Source organism: Myiozetetes cayanensis, unplaced genomic scaffold (assembly GCF_022539395.1).
Source record: "Myiozetetes cayanensis isolate MyiCay16 unplaced genomic scaffold, myiCay2020 scf1, whole genome shotgun sequence".
NCBI classification, from domain to species: domain Eukaryota; kingdom Metazoa; phylum Chordata; class Aves; order Passeriformes; family Tyrannidae; genus Myiozetetes; species Myiozetetes cayanensis.
Genome location: NW_026086604.1, coordinates 39,302,502 through 39,319,081, shown reverse-complemented (window position 1 = coordinate 39,319,081; position 16,580 = coordinate 39,302,502). Strand labels below are relative to the sequence as shown.

Here is a 16,580-nt window from a genome sequence, read left to right as displayed (position 1 = left end):
TTACTGTAATAAAGAACTGCCATTTAACTCTGTATGTCTATTTGGCTGCTAGGAACATTTCTCTGCAAGGAGATCATCCATGACAGCACAATAGGAAACCCCAATAAATTATTTTTCAGTTGGGACTAAAAGGCTATCAAAATGGCAAGGAAATGCTCAGGAAAAAAAAAAAAACAAAGCCGGTATTTAGCATGTACTGAGACATACAGAGAGTTTTGCTCTCTGTTCTCTCTTCGCCCTCTGATCATTACAGCTGGTCTTCAATGTATGGAGAAAAAGTGAGAGAAAATAATGCAATGCTTTCTGCAGTGCTTCTGCTTCTCTCCACCACTGAAGTATTTTGCAAAATAGTCTGGCAACATACTACACAGATTCCTAGCTCGCAGAAGAGGATAGAGCTTTAACAGAGACATGTAAGTTCCCTTAAGTCCCCTTTGAAAATCTCTTTAAAGCATCACAGAATACAAAGGACGTCAATCAGAGGACTCCAGAAAGAAAATGTTACCATCACGTTGAAAAGCACCGATGAATCAGCATTAGATTCTTGCTTCCATACTGACCATAAACATGGTGCAAGCCTGTGGCTAAACAAGCCAGCTTTACTTGAACAGAGTAATTCAACAAGCTGAATACTGTGAAGCTACAAAGTGAAAAAGGCAGGCATTTGTCAAGCCATCCATCCAGATTTTACTGAAGTTAATTTTACTAAAAGATCTCAAGAAACACACGTCTTTAAAGCCTCACTGTTCCAGTTACACTCCAATGACCTTCTCAGAACAAGTTTATAGAAAATATCTCATACATGATTCAAGTGTTGTCAAAATAAGTAGCAGCTCATTAAAGTGAAATTCAGTATACACCTCTAAGAAGAACATAGCACACAGCTCCTTTATCTTTTATAACTGATTAGTAAATCACATAAAGCCTTCAGTTTTACTCAATTACATGAATGATGGAAGGAAAAACTCTTGAGGAGATACGGATTAATATTTAATGAGTTAAAACAGCTTTAATCAGAACACAGCCCATTTGATAACATTCCAAATTTGTTTTCAAGCTGACAGGTAATGATGCACTTAAAAAAGTAGTTTAGGGAAAAAAAATTAGATGATAAAAAAAAAGAGACTAAGTTGCCAGCACCTGAACAAGCAACAGACAGTGCTCAGCTGAACAGAGCTGTTCAGGTTCATTTCACTGAAAACTGCTTTCCAGCTTTTTGGAAGGCAGCTGTTGAGTTTTTCCTGAATGACATGGGATCAAAAATTCAAGTCATCTGAAAAGACTGCACTGATCTTGGGTGCTCCTCCAGACCAAAGAAGATAAAATCCCCTGGAAGTTCCAATTCATCCCATCTTTCCTCACACTGACCACAATCACACCACTGCTCGTCAGCCCAGCCTACCCACCCTGTCCCTTTCCTCTAACTGGTAATAAAATAAGGTTGCACCAAGAGGGAGTTTCAGTACGAAGTGTGACTCACTAGCTGCTGCTCACCACCCTTGTGGCTCTTACCTCCAAGCTTTCCATATTTATTTTGACCCAGACAGCTACTCAGCTGAGAACGAAAAAAAAAATCAATGTTTGGGAAAAAAAACAAGCCATGAAACTGTTTTTTAGTATATAGTTCAATTTTTGCTTCTGGGCTTTCCAGTGTCATGAGTAACATCTCTGCAAAAATTCAAAATTTAGCAAGAAGGTGTATTTCTGAAATTCAAGAATAGCCTTTATTAAGAGGTAATTGATCTAATTATGAACAAACTGTTACCTGAATTTCCAAATAACTCAAAATACTTCCACAGAAACACAGAAATTCAAGCAAGCAGAAACCACAAAAAAACATTTTATTGCAACAATGTCCCCATCATCAAGTGAGATGGCAAAAATTAAGTTTTAATTAATTTTGCGTTTCTACCTTTTTATTTATGTAAATATAAATTCAAGAGTGTAAAATAAATCCACATATAAAACACAGAAGAAACATTCTCTTTCAGTGACTCCAAAAAAAAAAACCTTACATACTGAAGAATCATGACAAGTCATCCACTGTCCATTTTTCCAAGTATACAGGCGTGAAAGAATGCAGAAATTTATTCTCAAAAAGCATCCTGTATAAAGTCCTTAAAGTACTTAAGTAATATTTAGTAATCTCATACTCTTGAGTTTATGGATGTAGATTCCAAGAAAAGGAGAGACAAACATCTCAAACTTAAGATTATTTAACCTCCATCTAAAATAATCCATTTAAAACAAGATTATGTTCAATTCTTATAGTTGAAGCATCACAATTACTTTATTAGTATCATTATTTTGGAAAACTATTTCTTACAAGGTTTTCCTGCTTTTAAAATAAAGTCAGAATATTTATTTCAAATACTTTTGTTTCCTTATACAGTAAATATATTGCGGAAAGTAACTCCACATGCTGGTACAACAGGCCTCCATGAAATTCCATTTAAACATTACTATGATGTACCTTAAAAAACAGGGACTACAGCATGAAATGCACCATAAAGAGTCAGTGTCATGGGATTATGTCTTATCTTCCTTCTCAGATGCAAGAAAGTCCTAATGTATTTGGAAGTCAGTATTGGACTGCTAGACCATATGAATACTGGTTGGTTATAAACACTTGGACTAAGAGTATTTACTGCTTTAGAAAGATGGGATTATTCTGTTCTTTTTTTTTTTTTTATACACACACACAAAAAAGTGTCATCATATTATAAAATATATCATATGGGTTATTTCAATAGGAATGTTTTTCATTGGGTCCAAAAGGCATACGTTTCCAATGATTGTGGCTTTTAATGCATATCATGCCAAGTTCTTAATAAACTGTTTACCCTCATGGTTATATTACAACAGAATGAAGAAATTAAAATAGTAAAAGCAAAGTTAAAAATGAGAACTGCAAGTAACTTCACAACTAGAAGAGGAAAAATCATAGAAAGATTTAAATCAGCACTATTGTGGGTCCCCACAGCTGCACTGCTACTCTTAGGTTTCCAAAAGATGCATATGATTTTATAAATACTTTTGTGCTAAGAGCCATGCTCAGAAACAAAATATAGGCTAGCACAAGTCTACCTTCTTGGAGATGCATGTTAAGTATAAAATTCACTTACTAAAGTGCATTTGCTGAACAAATTCTAACTTCTACTATTATAGCTATCCCAATAAGCAATACAAACTAAACTTTGTTGAAATTCTATCTCTATTTAAACGCAGTAAATATAGATGACTGCAATCTAAATTACAATCTTGTATTACCAAACTTTTTGACTCAATACTGTGAGCTGTAGAAATAAACAAAATGTACTGTCCTAAGCTTCCCACAAATGAGGAATTGCCTCTAGTTAGAAATACTGACAGTGTAGAATGAAGTGTAAGCAGAGCTGAAGTAAGCATTGCTTTGCTTCTTATTCAATATGGTGTTTCTTTAAGGCTCTGAGAGAAGCTGTTAGTTGTCTCAAGATCTTTTGGCAAAAGATTAATGCAGAAGTAGCAGGGTCATCTGACATGGCAGAACTTGTGTTTTCGTGTTTCACTAAAGCCAGCTCATTCAGTGTCTGTATACATTTATTGCACTTGTGTTGTTGGAATACATCTATACCAACATAGTAATAATGATTGCAACAAAGCCATAGTAAAATAAACTTTAAAAGGGTCTGATTTGGACATTAGAGGATAAGTGTCTGCATGTTTAAAATGCTTCCCTAATCATCTTAAATACAGACAAATTGTTCATCAAGTCAGATGCACATTTTTAACCAATTATTTAGCATATATAAAATTTCACTCATCCTTTTATCAATACAAATCTGTTAGGGATCAAAAAGACTTACCATGCAAAATATTGATTAGTGCTGCATAATGGAATATATATTTCTATCAGAGTTAAAACAGCATTTTCAAAATTTAAAGAAAATAGATTTTTAAAAAGGGATTCTACTGTCGAATGCAAGTCTTCCTTGTAGCAAAGACAAGATAGAGACAAGTTACCACTTATCGCTGTACTTCAGTCTTGACGAAGGACTAATAATAATTTGTCCACCTATTTCTTAATAAATGCTACATTTTCAAGAATAAAGGAACTATCAGTAGGCATTATTTCTACTTAAACCAAGTTATTTTTCTCTGTAATAGGTCAAGTATGCTTTTAAAGATTCAGGTAATGGTAGACTCATAATTTTTTCTCTCAACAGATTTCGAGGAGGCTCTTCTGGCTTCAAGGCCTCACTGTGATCTTTATCCTCCTCCTCTTTGCTATCATCTTCCATTCTTTCATCTTCTTCGCTGTCTGGAGGCTGAGGAATTAGCTGATTACCAACAAACACATAGGTGTTAATCCTGCGTCTACGACATCTCCTGCGTTTGCGTTTTGGAGGAGCCTTCTGAGCAATACCCTTGGCTTTCATCTCCTCATTTATGAAGTTTCTAAGAGTGCGTCTGATATATATTCGAGCTAGGTCCTGGAGGTTTCTAACAGCACATGGAGCTAAAATGAAAAAAAAAGTAAGTTTTAATAAGTGAAATCTCCCTCTAGCAAAAAAAAAAAACCAAAACCACCCCCAACATTAGCTGCAAGGCAGTAAGACTAACGCTCAGAAACAAATGAAATTTTAGTATGTGATACAATATGCAAATTCAAACAAGGGTGGATAGAGCCACCTGGACAAAAACCCATGTCACAGTCCAAGAAACAAAGAAGTCTTTTGACAGATGTAACAGTGAAGTAGGAAGCATGAACAGATTATTAAAATAAATTTAAGACATGATACAGCAAATATTGTCACTTTTTAGCACCTGGCAAATCTTGGCACCTACTGCTAGCACTGTTAAGATGCTGCAGTAGGAAAACAATTTCTACCCCTGAGTCACATTTGTTTAGGCAAGTGCTTTTCTTCTGTCTCCTTCTTCCACTCACTATGCTTTTCCCTCTCCTACTGAATCTAACTGATGAGGGGGAGACATGAGTGCTCCACAGCTGACCAACTGCACAAATCACCCATATCTTTGCAGCAGAAAAAGAATCAGAATTACTGAACTCCTGAAGGGAAAAAAACAAAACCACAAAAAAAATTAACAAGTAAGAAAAAAGCCAAAAGCCTCGTGTTTTCCAATGACAGACAGGCAGGTGATAAAAGTACTGCTGGGCTAGTGGATGGCTGCCCTAGATGAGCTACGGATGGCTAATTCCAAGGAAAGTAAACCCCAAAAAGCACATCAACCAAAGCTGCAGCCTGTTCAACTTTCTTACTTGTCACTTTTCTTCCTGTACCAATTAGCATAAAATTTATGGGGACTAGAAGTTAGTGAAGAAATCATTTTGAAAATTACATTTCCAAAGATTCCATTCAGCCTAAAAAAAACGTCCTGATGTAGTTCAAACAAAAAATTATTTCACACACCGACTTCAGTTGCAGGCTGATTGTTTTACCTGAGACAAAGAATGTTTAGGACTGGCAATACTGATGTCAGGTAATGCCAAAAGAAAACAAATAAACCAAAGAAACACACCAAACAAAAGATCCCAAACAAACAAAAAACCCCCAAACTACCAAAAAAGCCCCACGTCTTTCATATAAAAGAAATTCAAGAAGCTCAAAATTCAAGAACAAAACCCTATCTAACTAACCATCCAGACCACATTTTTAAGTTCAGGGGAAACAAACCATAGTTGCAGATTGTATGACAATTATAATAAATGCAAGCAGAACGCATGTAAAGTTGAAGCAATGAACCAGAAGGCATTCAGCTCAAATACAGAATTGTGGTGAGAGAGGCTTCATAAAATCAGAAGGAAAAAAACCTCAGTATATCCTTCCAAAAGAGGATGGAACAAAATTTTGAAGCACTACATTCTGAAAAAGGTGTAGAAGCAGTATGTATGCTTTCTTATCCTGTAAGGTAACATAAAACAACCAGATTAATTTAATGCTAGTTATGCATGATTATATTCTATTTTATTCTGAAGACAACAGCATCTAAAAAGGTTTAAAGACAAAGTAAGCTCCTCACAGTCACATTCAAAATTATAACCTATAATTAGTAACTACCAGCAATTCAAATTTCATAAATTAAGTCAAGGCCTAAAGCTCCTGCCCTTCTGTTCAGAAGTCCCAGAGACACACAGAGGTAGCAAAAAAAAAAAATTAACTTCTAGAATGTTTAAAACTTGCTGTACTAAAAACAAAACTAAACAAAAAAGTCTCAAGAGGTAGGAAGGACAGCTAAGAAGTCCTTCAGGGAGGCAGTCAGAAAATTTTCCTATTCAGGGTAATAGAAAATCTGAATACAGAACTATGCAGGAGAGTACCTAGGGAAGACTCAAGTAACAGAATTAGCCTTAAGTTCCACAGATATTAATGCATTTAAGGCAAGCTGATCAAGAAATACAACTCGCTTTTGTTTAAAATTATAACGTATTATTGTACTAATGTTAAGCTCTGAATGCCTAGGGTCTTCATTACTTTCATTCTGAAAATTTAGGAATGGTGACAGAAAACCCTCTTCTGTTCTAGGTAATTAGACTGAATAAAATCATAGTAAGACCAATGTTTGACTACCCACCTCTGTATTTTGCTGTCAGCCTAACTACTATGGAGGGAACAGAGGAAAAAATAATCTTACATTAACAAGGTTATTTCAGGAAATTACTTCTGAGGTGTCAAAAAAACCCAAGTGTTAAAACAACCAAAATTAAATATTCCTGCAAAGGAATAGATTACATAAAGGAGATCATCTTCTATACTTTGTGCAAAAAAAAGTAAAGGTGAACTACCCTTGGCAAGCTCATACACACTCTCAAAATTAATACAGATCAGAAGTTACAGGTAATGCAACCTGATAAGACAACCTGGACTCCTGAAGTTAAAACATACGCATAGGAGGCAAGAAACACGCAAAGGGGACAGTTCCCTTTGGTTACTGGTTAACAGGACAAATCAGGAGAGAAAAATGTCATCTCTTAGGCTCTTTGTTGGATTTATTTAAGTTCCCACATGCTACTGAAGCTCAGCATTATTATTCTACTCCTAGCCCTGAGTACTCTGACAGAAAATTTCAACTTTACACCTTTCTCTACCATGTTTTTCTCTTCCCCTTATCATCCCCCCTTACCGCCTTGGCAACAGGTATACTATCAAAGACTTTCTAAATACCTTTATTTATACTTTTATTTATCTAAATACCTTTATTTACTCAAAGCATTGCAGCTAGAAAGCCAACCTCAGTGACTAATGACATACAGACAGATATTATGACTACATCTGTTGCAAACAGACACGAGCACACTCAGGTTATTAATATTCTATCATACCACAGCTAGAGTTTAGACCTCTATCTTCCATTTCAGGGGGAAGAGAAAATGTTTTTTTCTGGTAGACCCTGAAAAAGTTAGCAATATGACAGGCCTAATACTAGCTTACTACTTTATCTATACCTTGCTATAATAAAGAAGCTGAACCCAAAAGAAGGCTAGAGAAATAAACTGGAAACGCTATCACTTTAATTCAGGATATTAACTGTTTAGCAACACAGAACATGCACTGGGAGCAAAAAAAGGTATCAGTGAGCTACTGGTTTCCTAAACTGTATGTCTCCATATGGCATAATATCTCAACTTCCACCATCAGGCACTGTAACAACCGTGCAAGCCAAAGGGAGTGAGCACAAAAGACACTTACGCAGTCCCACAGTGTCATGTTTGCCGTTGTCATTTCTGTTTGGTTGCACTAGTGGAGCAAATGAAACAGCAAGGATATTTTTACTTTCCCAGGTGTTCTGTCCTGTTCTTAAGATTTGTGTTAGCTGCATAAAAACAAAACCAAAATAAATCAGTGGTTACAGTTTTGTCATACTCAATACTATTCAGATTGGTGTTCAAACACACTGCTGTTTTGTTTTGCCTCAAAATTAAATTATTAGGGCTGTTTTATCAAGAGAAAGGACTTTGATTTGATACTCCCTGAAATATTAACCTGGTCACTAGAGTAATGAATAAGGCTCTTTGGTAATGCAAAGAGATGCAGTTGGAAAACTAAGGCCCAAGGTAAGTTTTGTTTTCTCTCATTTTTCCAAAAGATCAAAGAATACTTTAGATTGTAAGCAGCCTCTGGAGTCCTACCTACTCCTTGAACAAGGCCACCTTCAAAGTTAAATCAGAAGCTTTTCTGATTATGTTTAAAAAAATCTAGTACTGAGATTCCCTAAACTGTCCAGGCAACCTCCTGTAGAGTACAACCATTCTTGTTATAAAAATCTGTCTTCCTTTCTTGTAGGCAGAAAGCTCTGTTGCTGCCATTTGTTAACAGTCTTTCTGCATGCTCTGCACCTGTGAGGAGAACTGGACTCCTGCCTACCAGGCAAACTCTCCACCCCTTTAGGAAGCCAAATCAGAAATTAAACATTCCCTTAGCTGTGTCTCTGCAGGCCACGGTAACCCAGATCTTTCAACTGCTCCTCACACTTTGCATGCTCTAAGTCCCTATCCATTTGTATGTAAGGTAGAAATAGTCACACTCTTAATTTTTCTTTTAAATAGATTGCAGCTACTTTTTAAGTTGGATTCCATCAGTTGCACCTGACAGTATCTTAGTCAAATGAATAATGAAATAAAGTATTTATGGAACTGAATCATGCAGGCTGTGTTTATAATCCCTTTGGTATTTTAAGACAGGAGATAGATAATGTGGTAATTCTTTTTGGAAAGTAAATTAACTGGCATGCTTATCGACAAGCATTTTAGTAATTATCTGCATTTAGGAGGCTATCAAGTCACATGATCTGTCTTTCTCAATTTCCCTATTAGTAAAACAGGGAGAATAATACTTACTTTTGTAAAGCCTTTTGAGGTCTAAGGATGAAAAGTGATAAAAGTGCGAAGCATTATTAAATAATACACCTGTCTGAAAAGTGTTAAATCTAACATGGAAAAGCAATATTGAAAACTGCTGGAAATAAAGTAATATTTTTCTCCCCCCCCCCCTTTTTTTTTTCTCCCCTTACAATCTCCCACTAATCATAGTTATTTTGTATTTCTCTGAAATGAATTCTCCTGGTTTAGAGGGTGGTTTCTTTGTTTTGAAGTACTGACTGAAAATGTCTGTGTGGCAGAGAGGTTTCAAAGCAGTTCTGAGACTGATGTAATACACAGGAAATAGTATGAAACAGAATTTGTTAGAGGCAGGATATTGATGCTTTCCTACACATTTAACGGAAAAGTTCAAGACTTCATTAAAAAGATTAATATCTGCTGAACTGCAACAATACACTGAATCAAGGTATTATTAGCTGAACATTAACTTAGTCAAATATACATTTAAAAGCATTCCTTAAATATATAGTTCCTTAAATATATAGTTCTCATGCTAAAAGATTAAAAGGGTAAATTGTCACTAAGTCACCTGATCTTCTATAGGCATTACTAAAATGCCTCCAACTTTCAATAAAATTTTCATGTAGTTTTCATGGTCTTTCTGGACTCCAGCTCCACAGTAAATCCGGTCATACTGATGACTGTCTGAGGCTATTTCCAAACAATTACCAACCACAAAGGCAGGTTCACAGAACTCAAATCTAAGGGGAAGAAGAAAAAAACAAAGAGGGGACACGTTTCAAATCAGGATTTTTAACAAAACTCAGTCCAGATAAAGACAGAAAAATATTTTTCATATCTTTCCTTGTATCATAAAGAAAGATTAAATACATACTTGAAAAGTCTATATTAAGATAGTGCTAATTTGTAATTAACAGTTTTTTCCTGCCACATCAGGGACCACCAAAGAAAAGATCTTATGCAGTTTTAATTATGTATTACACAAAACAGGAAAGGCCTCAAAGCATCACCTTCCTAGATGGTCAGCTACCCTTGAGGAAACAGATTTGTCAACAGAAATCTTAAGTCATATGGTAGAAGTGCCATTCAAATAGTACATTTATCAACAATGTGAGATATCCAGGCTGTTGAATAAACACTGAAGTTTTATTTCCTAATTGCTCCCCTCAATTTTTTGTAAGTTAGGTTTTTTAAAAACTCATTTTCCCCTACCTCCAAATTTTCCACCTTAAGCCCAATCCACTTTACCCCACAAAGGAATTTAATGGAAAAATCTGACATTTTTTGACCACATGCAAAGCAAAAAGAGATTCGTTATCTCAGAAGCATCTGTTCTCATTTTCATTAGCAAATGAAAGCTGTACAACTCCTTTTTAATGCACCTAACTCTTTGCCACTGCGTAAAATACCAAAGGACAAATGTCCAGGGCAGTACTTTATTGCTAAAGTTGCATGTATTCTCCACAACACTGTTATTTTCTGACATTTTTTAAATCTCTGCAGCATGTTACTGCTTCAGCTATTAATACCATAATAAAACTTACAATTTTGTAAAAAAACTCCTTCAATTATTAACTTTATGTCTTCCCCAAGAATATTTAAGAAGAGAGGTTACAAAGTAGCTCATAGAAAGGATTTATAGTTTTCTTAGGAAAAAAAATTAACTAAAACCTAATACTCTTGCTGTTGCATGAAAAACTTCATAAACTTCATCTGGCAGTATTCAAGTCCAATGCATCTCAAACATCATCCTGAAGGAATGACTTTTTCTAAAAACATCAAATACATACAGCCATTTTATGAACATTATAGCTGACTGTCAATGGAAAATATTTTTTTTTACTTGGCTAGCATTAGCAAATCCCAGTACAACACCTGACCACATTCAAATCAATATTTCTTCAGTTACAGCAAAAGTTGGCAGCTTTCACTGCTTAAGCTTGAAGCCTATGAGGGTTGGCTGACTTTCTGACCTAGAGTGTTACCATTACCAAATCAGGAAGCTGAAGTTTTTGCTGCAAGTATATTCCCCCTCCCCCCCCAAGATGGGATGCTCGATCTTGAAACTAATGCCATGCCTCCTTCTTTGACTAGGCACAGCTAGACCCCAGAACCCTTTAGCAATTATTGCATAGTTCTCTCTCACATGTACTGCTTATGGTCAACCATCCATAATGTTGTTTATTCTTCCAAATCCAGAGGAAAAAAAAAAAAGAAAGCTACAAACAACACTGGCAGATTAAAGAGAAAAAAGTGAGAGGGAGGAGAGTGGAGATAAAATGCCTTCTTGCACACAACTGGAAAGCTAGCCCAGCCTGAACTATGGTTGAAGTGACTTCAGATTAGCACAGAGATGTAGAAATACATTAGAGGTAAGCTTAAATGCTGGGAAGAAAAAGAAATCCAAGGCATTGATCACTTTGCTGAAGAAGCAATGTAATTTTGTAAGCATTTGGGACTACCATGTGTTTTCGTGTATTTTCTACATTCTACCCACAGGTCAATCAGGAAGTTCCCGATACAGCTTTTATTTCAGGTTGCCTACAGTTTAAATCAAGCATCACCACATCAATTAATTTGAAGATTTGAGCGAATTACCTTTGTAGGCTTCAAAAGTAAAACAGGAAGAGGGTGAGGGGGCAGGGAATAAATGAATATGGTACTTTTCTAAAATGCAGTTTTAAACCTCGAGACAGCATCTGGTTAGTTTTAGAAAAATGAAGACAGCCCGCCTGCCTAACCCCGCAGTTTTCACAACTTCTGATCTTCTCAGAATGCTCCCCTAAAACCCATCAAGCTTATTTGCAGACAATCACAAACTGTTTTCTCTACTAGAAACCACCCTAAAAGCTCATGAAGCCAGTGGTCAGACCCTCTTAAAACAAGGAAGAACACAAACTCTCCAAGGAATCATAATACAAGACAAAACAATGCCCCCCCAAACATTCTCTGGACGCAAAATATTCTGTAAGTGAGCTGTGGACGAAAATCCACAGTTGTCTTGATAAATATAGTAAAAGCTGAGGAGAATTCCTTATTTAGTTCCATGTCTTGCAACCAGTAGGGCACAGAAACCAACTTCCTAATCACACACTTACACGAATGAAGTGGGTTAAAAGACTTTTCTACAGACACTTTAAATTGGTTGGACTGTGTTCCTCCATGCTGTTAGCACAACTTTGTGGAGACACAAAGCTCATGACCAAAACAGCCATTTATTTATTAGTTCATTTACTTCAAAAAATACCTTCTTCCTCCATATAAGTTTTATATATAAAGGGGGTTTTTATAAAACTTTTATAAGTTTTTCACCTAGTGGTTCCTGATGGACTCATTTCCCACAGCAAAACTAAAACACTGTGTGGACTAAGTTACATGTAATTCCTGAAGACACCTCTTCAAACCATGTCAGATGAAAAACAAAGAGGTCTACTCAGCTCACCTGGCCATGCAGTGCTCACACACAGCTGGCCTGCACGCTACTATGTATGCTAGCTGCCCACCTGAACACAGGCAGTTCAGGTTAACCAAGAAACTAAAAGTAGGTAGAAAAAAATGGGAGGAAAAGGTCATAAACTGTCTCTGGTAATAGCAAAGTGACTGTTCAAAAAACCAACCCTCTTCATTTGTGTTTCTCACAGAACCAACTGCTTAGTGTGTTAGAGCATGAACAGTGACAAAATACCAGAAAGAAAAGCATACTGAGTTCCTAGTTACTGGAGTATCATGGATTTGTCAAACCTAGTTACATTGTACAGCAGTGACTATTACTACTTCCATGTAATGTAAATCTCACTAGTGATGCAGCAAGACTCTCTCCCAGTGCCCTGAATCTTAAGACAATTCTGATTTGACAAATATACATGCACCTCTGAACCACAGAGACCTGATAAAGGCATGTACCATTTTCTCATATTTCTCTAATCCAGTAATTTGTGATGACCTTCAAACACAGACTGAAGTGTAATTTTGGGAAATGGTTCTACTAACGTGCCCAAATAACTTTTTTTTAAAAGTACAGTTTAGTTTGGTTCTACTCAAGTATAAAAGACCCCATTGATTGATCAGGAAATTATCTAAAACTTAAAATACAAAGGTTCTGTGAATACAGGGAAGTTGATTTTAAGAATACCTACCAAAAGCTTCACAAGCTTGTGAGCCTACAGTTTAAAAACAGCATCAAGGATATTAGGTGAAGTGCCATTTTAAAACATCAAATCCGAATTCTTTTAGTCCTAATTATCACTATATCAAAAAAGTATATTTTATTCCTATTGTTCCTATTGCCTCTGGGATATCAAAACAGATGAGATATTACATTCCATTCTGTGTTACAAAGTTATCTTTTATTAATGGCATTGATAAAAACAAAATTGTTAATGCTTTAACATGCAGTATTGATAAACACATAAGATACCTATCAAGATGAAGTAGTATTTCACTTAAATCTTTGTTTCCAAGCTGAAATGGAACTAAGAAATGTCAAGCATTCTTTACCATTTGTTCACCTCTACCAAAGGGTGGCTTTACAAAAGCATTATATTGATAATACAAAAAAAAAATCCCACTAATTTCATGCATCAGATTCCGAAAGGAAAAAGAAAAAAAATAGGCGGTGGAACAATCCGGAGAAGTTTTAGTCACATTAGGTTCTTCAGCTGAATGTGGTATCTTGCTTACAAGAGAACCAACAGCCAATAGAACAGAAATTAAGTTCCCATTACAGATAATACAGCAATAGAAAATCTGTTTAAATGAGCACTTGCCATAGAAAAAAATTAAGCACACACAAATCACATGTAGCAATGGCCCCAGATAACCAAGCAGTTTCAAAGCATTTAAAACATCTGTTGACCATCTGCTTCCACCTTTCCATCTTTTCCACTGGATGATCAAGTTCACAGTCAACATAGCCAAAGTACTCTTCTTCCAGCTAAATGTAAAAATAAATCTGTAGAATTTAAAGTGAATTTGTGCCTTTGCTGCAGAAGCTTAAGTAAATGATCAACTAATAGATTGTAACTGCCCATGTTTTTAAGTTAGATTACCTAGAGATATCAACACGATAAAGTATTATTACTGTAATAAAATTAATAACCATTAAAAACACAGCAAAGAATTAAGTTTGTTGCTCTTGTATCCATATCCACCAATCTAGTATTTGTGTCATAGTAAAATATTATTTAAAAACCTAAGAGTATAGTAAAGTAACCTACCCTAATAACAGAGATTTCCTTACAAGGGGATTAACTGGTTGGTCCTACTACAACACCCACCCACAAAGCCTACCTTTAATTACTTCCAGTTCTGAATATGTACACGACGCTTCTTGGTCTAAGCTCTTCTACTTACACAACCTTCATGAATGCAGGACGTTATCCTGATGTCTCTTGAAGATGAAACTAGGTGCAAGGACACACAGATTGTCTCCCTTTTTTCTTTTAAGTGGTAAACATACTTGATTCTTTAAAAAGGAACAAGTTCAATAAAGTTGGGGAGAAAAATATTACAAAATTTGAAGGGAAAAAAAAAGCCAAACTGTCAGCATCCACAGATCTGTATCTGAAGGAAACAATAAAACATGTTACAAGATGCTTAAAAAAGCCAATACTGGGGAACCACTAAAACTACTTATACCTGTCCTTTGCTAAGAGAAGAACTAAATTACTTCTTTATACTAGCACCATTCCTGGTACATTTTACACCTCTCAACTACTACACTCGTATCAGGCCATCATCTGACAGTACACTTCTGCCTATCCTTGCATTAGCTAAACACACTCATATCTCTCAGCTTGCTGCTCACAGCCCTTATAGGAAGAAAATCCATTTCAGTATGAATTTAGTATGCTCTTTTCCCATCCACACTCATTTCCTCTAGCTGGTCAACTCAAATCCTCTAAAAAGCCTGACATCTCATTCAGTACCATCGAGCTGCTTCAACTAATTCCCTTCCAATAGGAAATTTATTTAAATTTATTTAAATTTAGGGCACAAAGGACTACTGTTCAGCTCTAATGATATATAAGAAAAAGCTGGCAACTTGTTAACATCTGTCATTTGAATTACAGTGACACTACATTAGAACAAAGAATTTCACACATAACTCTTTGTGGGAAAAAAACCCATAACATATTTTAATACATATTCCAAATCAGAATAGTAAATCCAGCATAAGAACTCATGGAATTAGCTTTATATCAAATTCCCCTTAAACCATCAAATACATTAATAACCAGACACTGAAATTAATGTGCAAAATGTGTAGAGTCTGAAAATATGTGATAAAACATTAAACAGTTTTTGTTACTATGACGAGGAACTAACACTTACTTTTGTCCCACACTAATACACTGCTGTCCTAATTCTAATATACTGCTGTCTATACTTTCCAAAAAGGGACTCTTCAGAATGGTGGAAGAAGGGAGTAAAGAAGGAAATAAAAAAAAACCCACAAGTTCAGGCAAATTTGATGGTGAAAAGAATAAGAAACAAAACCAAAATCTGGTCTGTAGAGCTACAAGAGTTGCCAAAGAAGTTCCTGTGGTTATTCAAAGACACAGACTGAGAAGCTACACCATTTAATCTAGAAAGGCCTGGCTTCTTTGTCCACTTGCATTAAAAATACAATCTCAGTGCTTCTCTTATACCAAACAAAAATTTCATAAATCATTAATCTTACTCCAGGTATTCCTAGAACCTGTTTAAACACTAGTGCATTCAACTGAAAGAAACTCTGAAGAAGTTTTCATATAATTTAATCAATTTTTCAGGTTTTAAAACTTAACTTCTTTGAAAACAACAGATGAAGGTCAATATTCACATGGCTTTGTGTGATACAACATGACACAAGAACATGCAACAGCATGAAATACTTTTGGATTCCTATGGCTCATTAGCCTCTTGTATTTTACTTGACTGCAAGAGTGCTTTAGAGCTAACATCAATCAGATTTAAAGGTGCTTCTTACATATTGCAGGAAAAGGTTTTTCCATTTGTTTCCCCATAAATACTTTCCATGATATATCCTCTCAGTGATATCTACTTAAGATTAAATCACTAACTAAGAAACTCAAAGCCTGCACCAGCTAATATTAGAAAACAATTTTTAAAGACTTTTAATTCTTTTCCGATGAAGTGGGGCAATAGCAGGACAAGATGGCAAGCTCGTTCTACATTTTCTCTATTTCTTTCTTTCTCCATTGTTCATCTCGGTTATATACTTTTCCAAGTTCTTTAAACTAGTCTTTGGTTAATATATAAACACGTGTTTATCTATTTCTAGCATGTTTTGTTGGAAAGCTACACACATTTCAACTACTATTGTTGATACCTTTTGCATGTACACTACAGAAATTAGAATAAGTTAAAGTATTAACTGAAAAGCTGCCATTATAGACTTTAAGTTCATTGCATCCAACTGCAATACTAATTTTAATCATAACAGTAATAGCCAAAAGTAATGTTCTTGAAATATTTACTCAGTAATTTTGCCTTGAACATTTTTTTGAGCTTCCAGGCAATGCTGTAGGGACAGTGAGAAATCTGTATCTCTTATATTTGTCATTTCCATCTCTGAATAAAATTTTCTTGGTTCTTCTCAGCCATCTTGTTTAAAATTTCTGATATTCTCATCAGTTTCATTGATTAGACCAAATCTCATTATTCAATTATTTCTGAAGAAAAAGTCAAATACTGGTTCCTAAAAATGCTTGATTAATGTCACTCTCCCTTCAACACC

The 16,580-nt window shown here is 35.5% G+C and overlaps 1 protein-coding gene across 4 annotated transcripts in view; it reads right to left on the bottom strand.

The window, feature by feature from the left end:
- Positions 1-1,810: 1,810 nt before the first annotated feature.
- PCMTD1 (protein-L-isoaspartate (D-aspartate) O-methyltransferase domain containing 1) overlaps positions 1,811-16,580 on the bottom strand; it is a 42,331-nt gene continuing 27,561 nt past the window's right edge. For all 4 annotated transcript variants that reach the window (XM_050328429.1, XM_050328439.1, XM_050328448.1 and 1 more), the window contains 3 exons: positions 9,408-9,579; positions 7,689-7,812; positions 1,811-4,498 (listed from right to left, as the gene is read on the bottom strand). In XM_050328429.1, the coding sequence (XP_050184386.1) occupies positions 4,128-4,498; positions 7,689-7,812; positions 9,408-9,579 (667 nt within the window). In that variant the 3' untranslated portion in view covers positions 1,811-4,127. The remainder of the gene's footprint in view (positions 4,499-7,688; positions 7,813-9,407; positions 9,580-16,580) is intronic.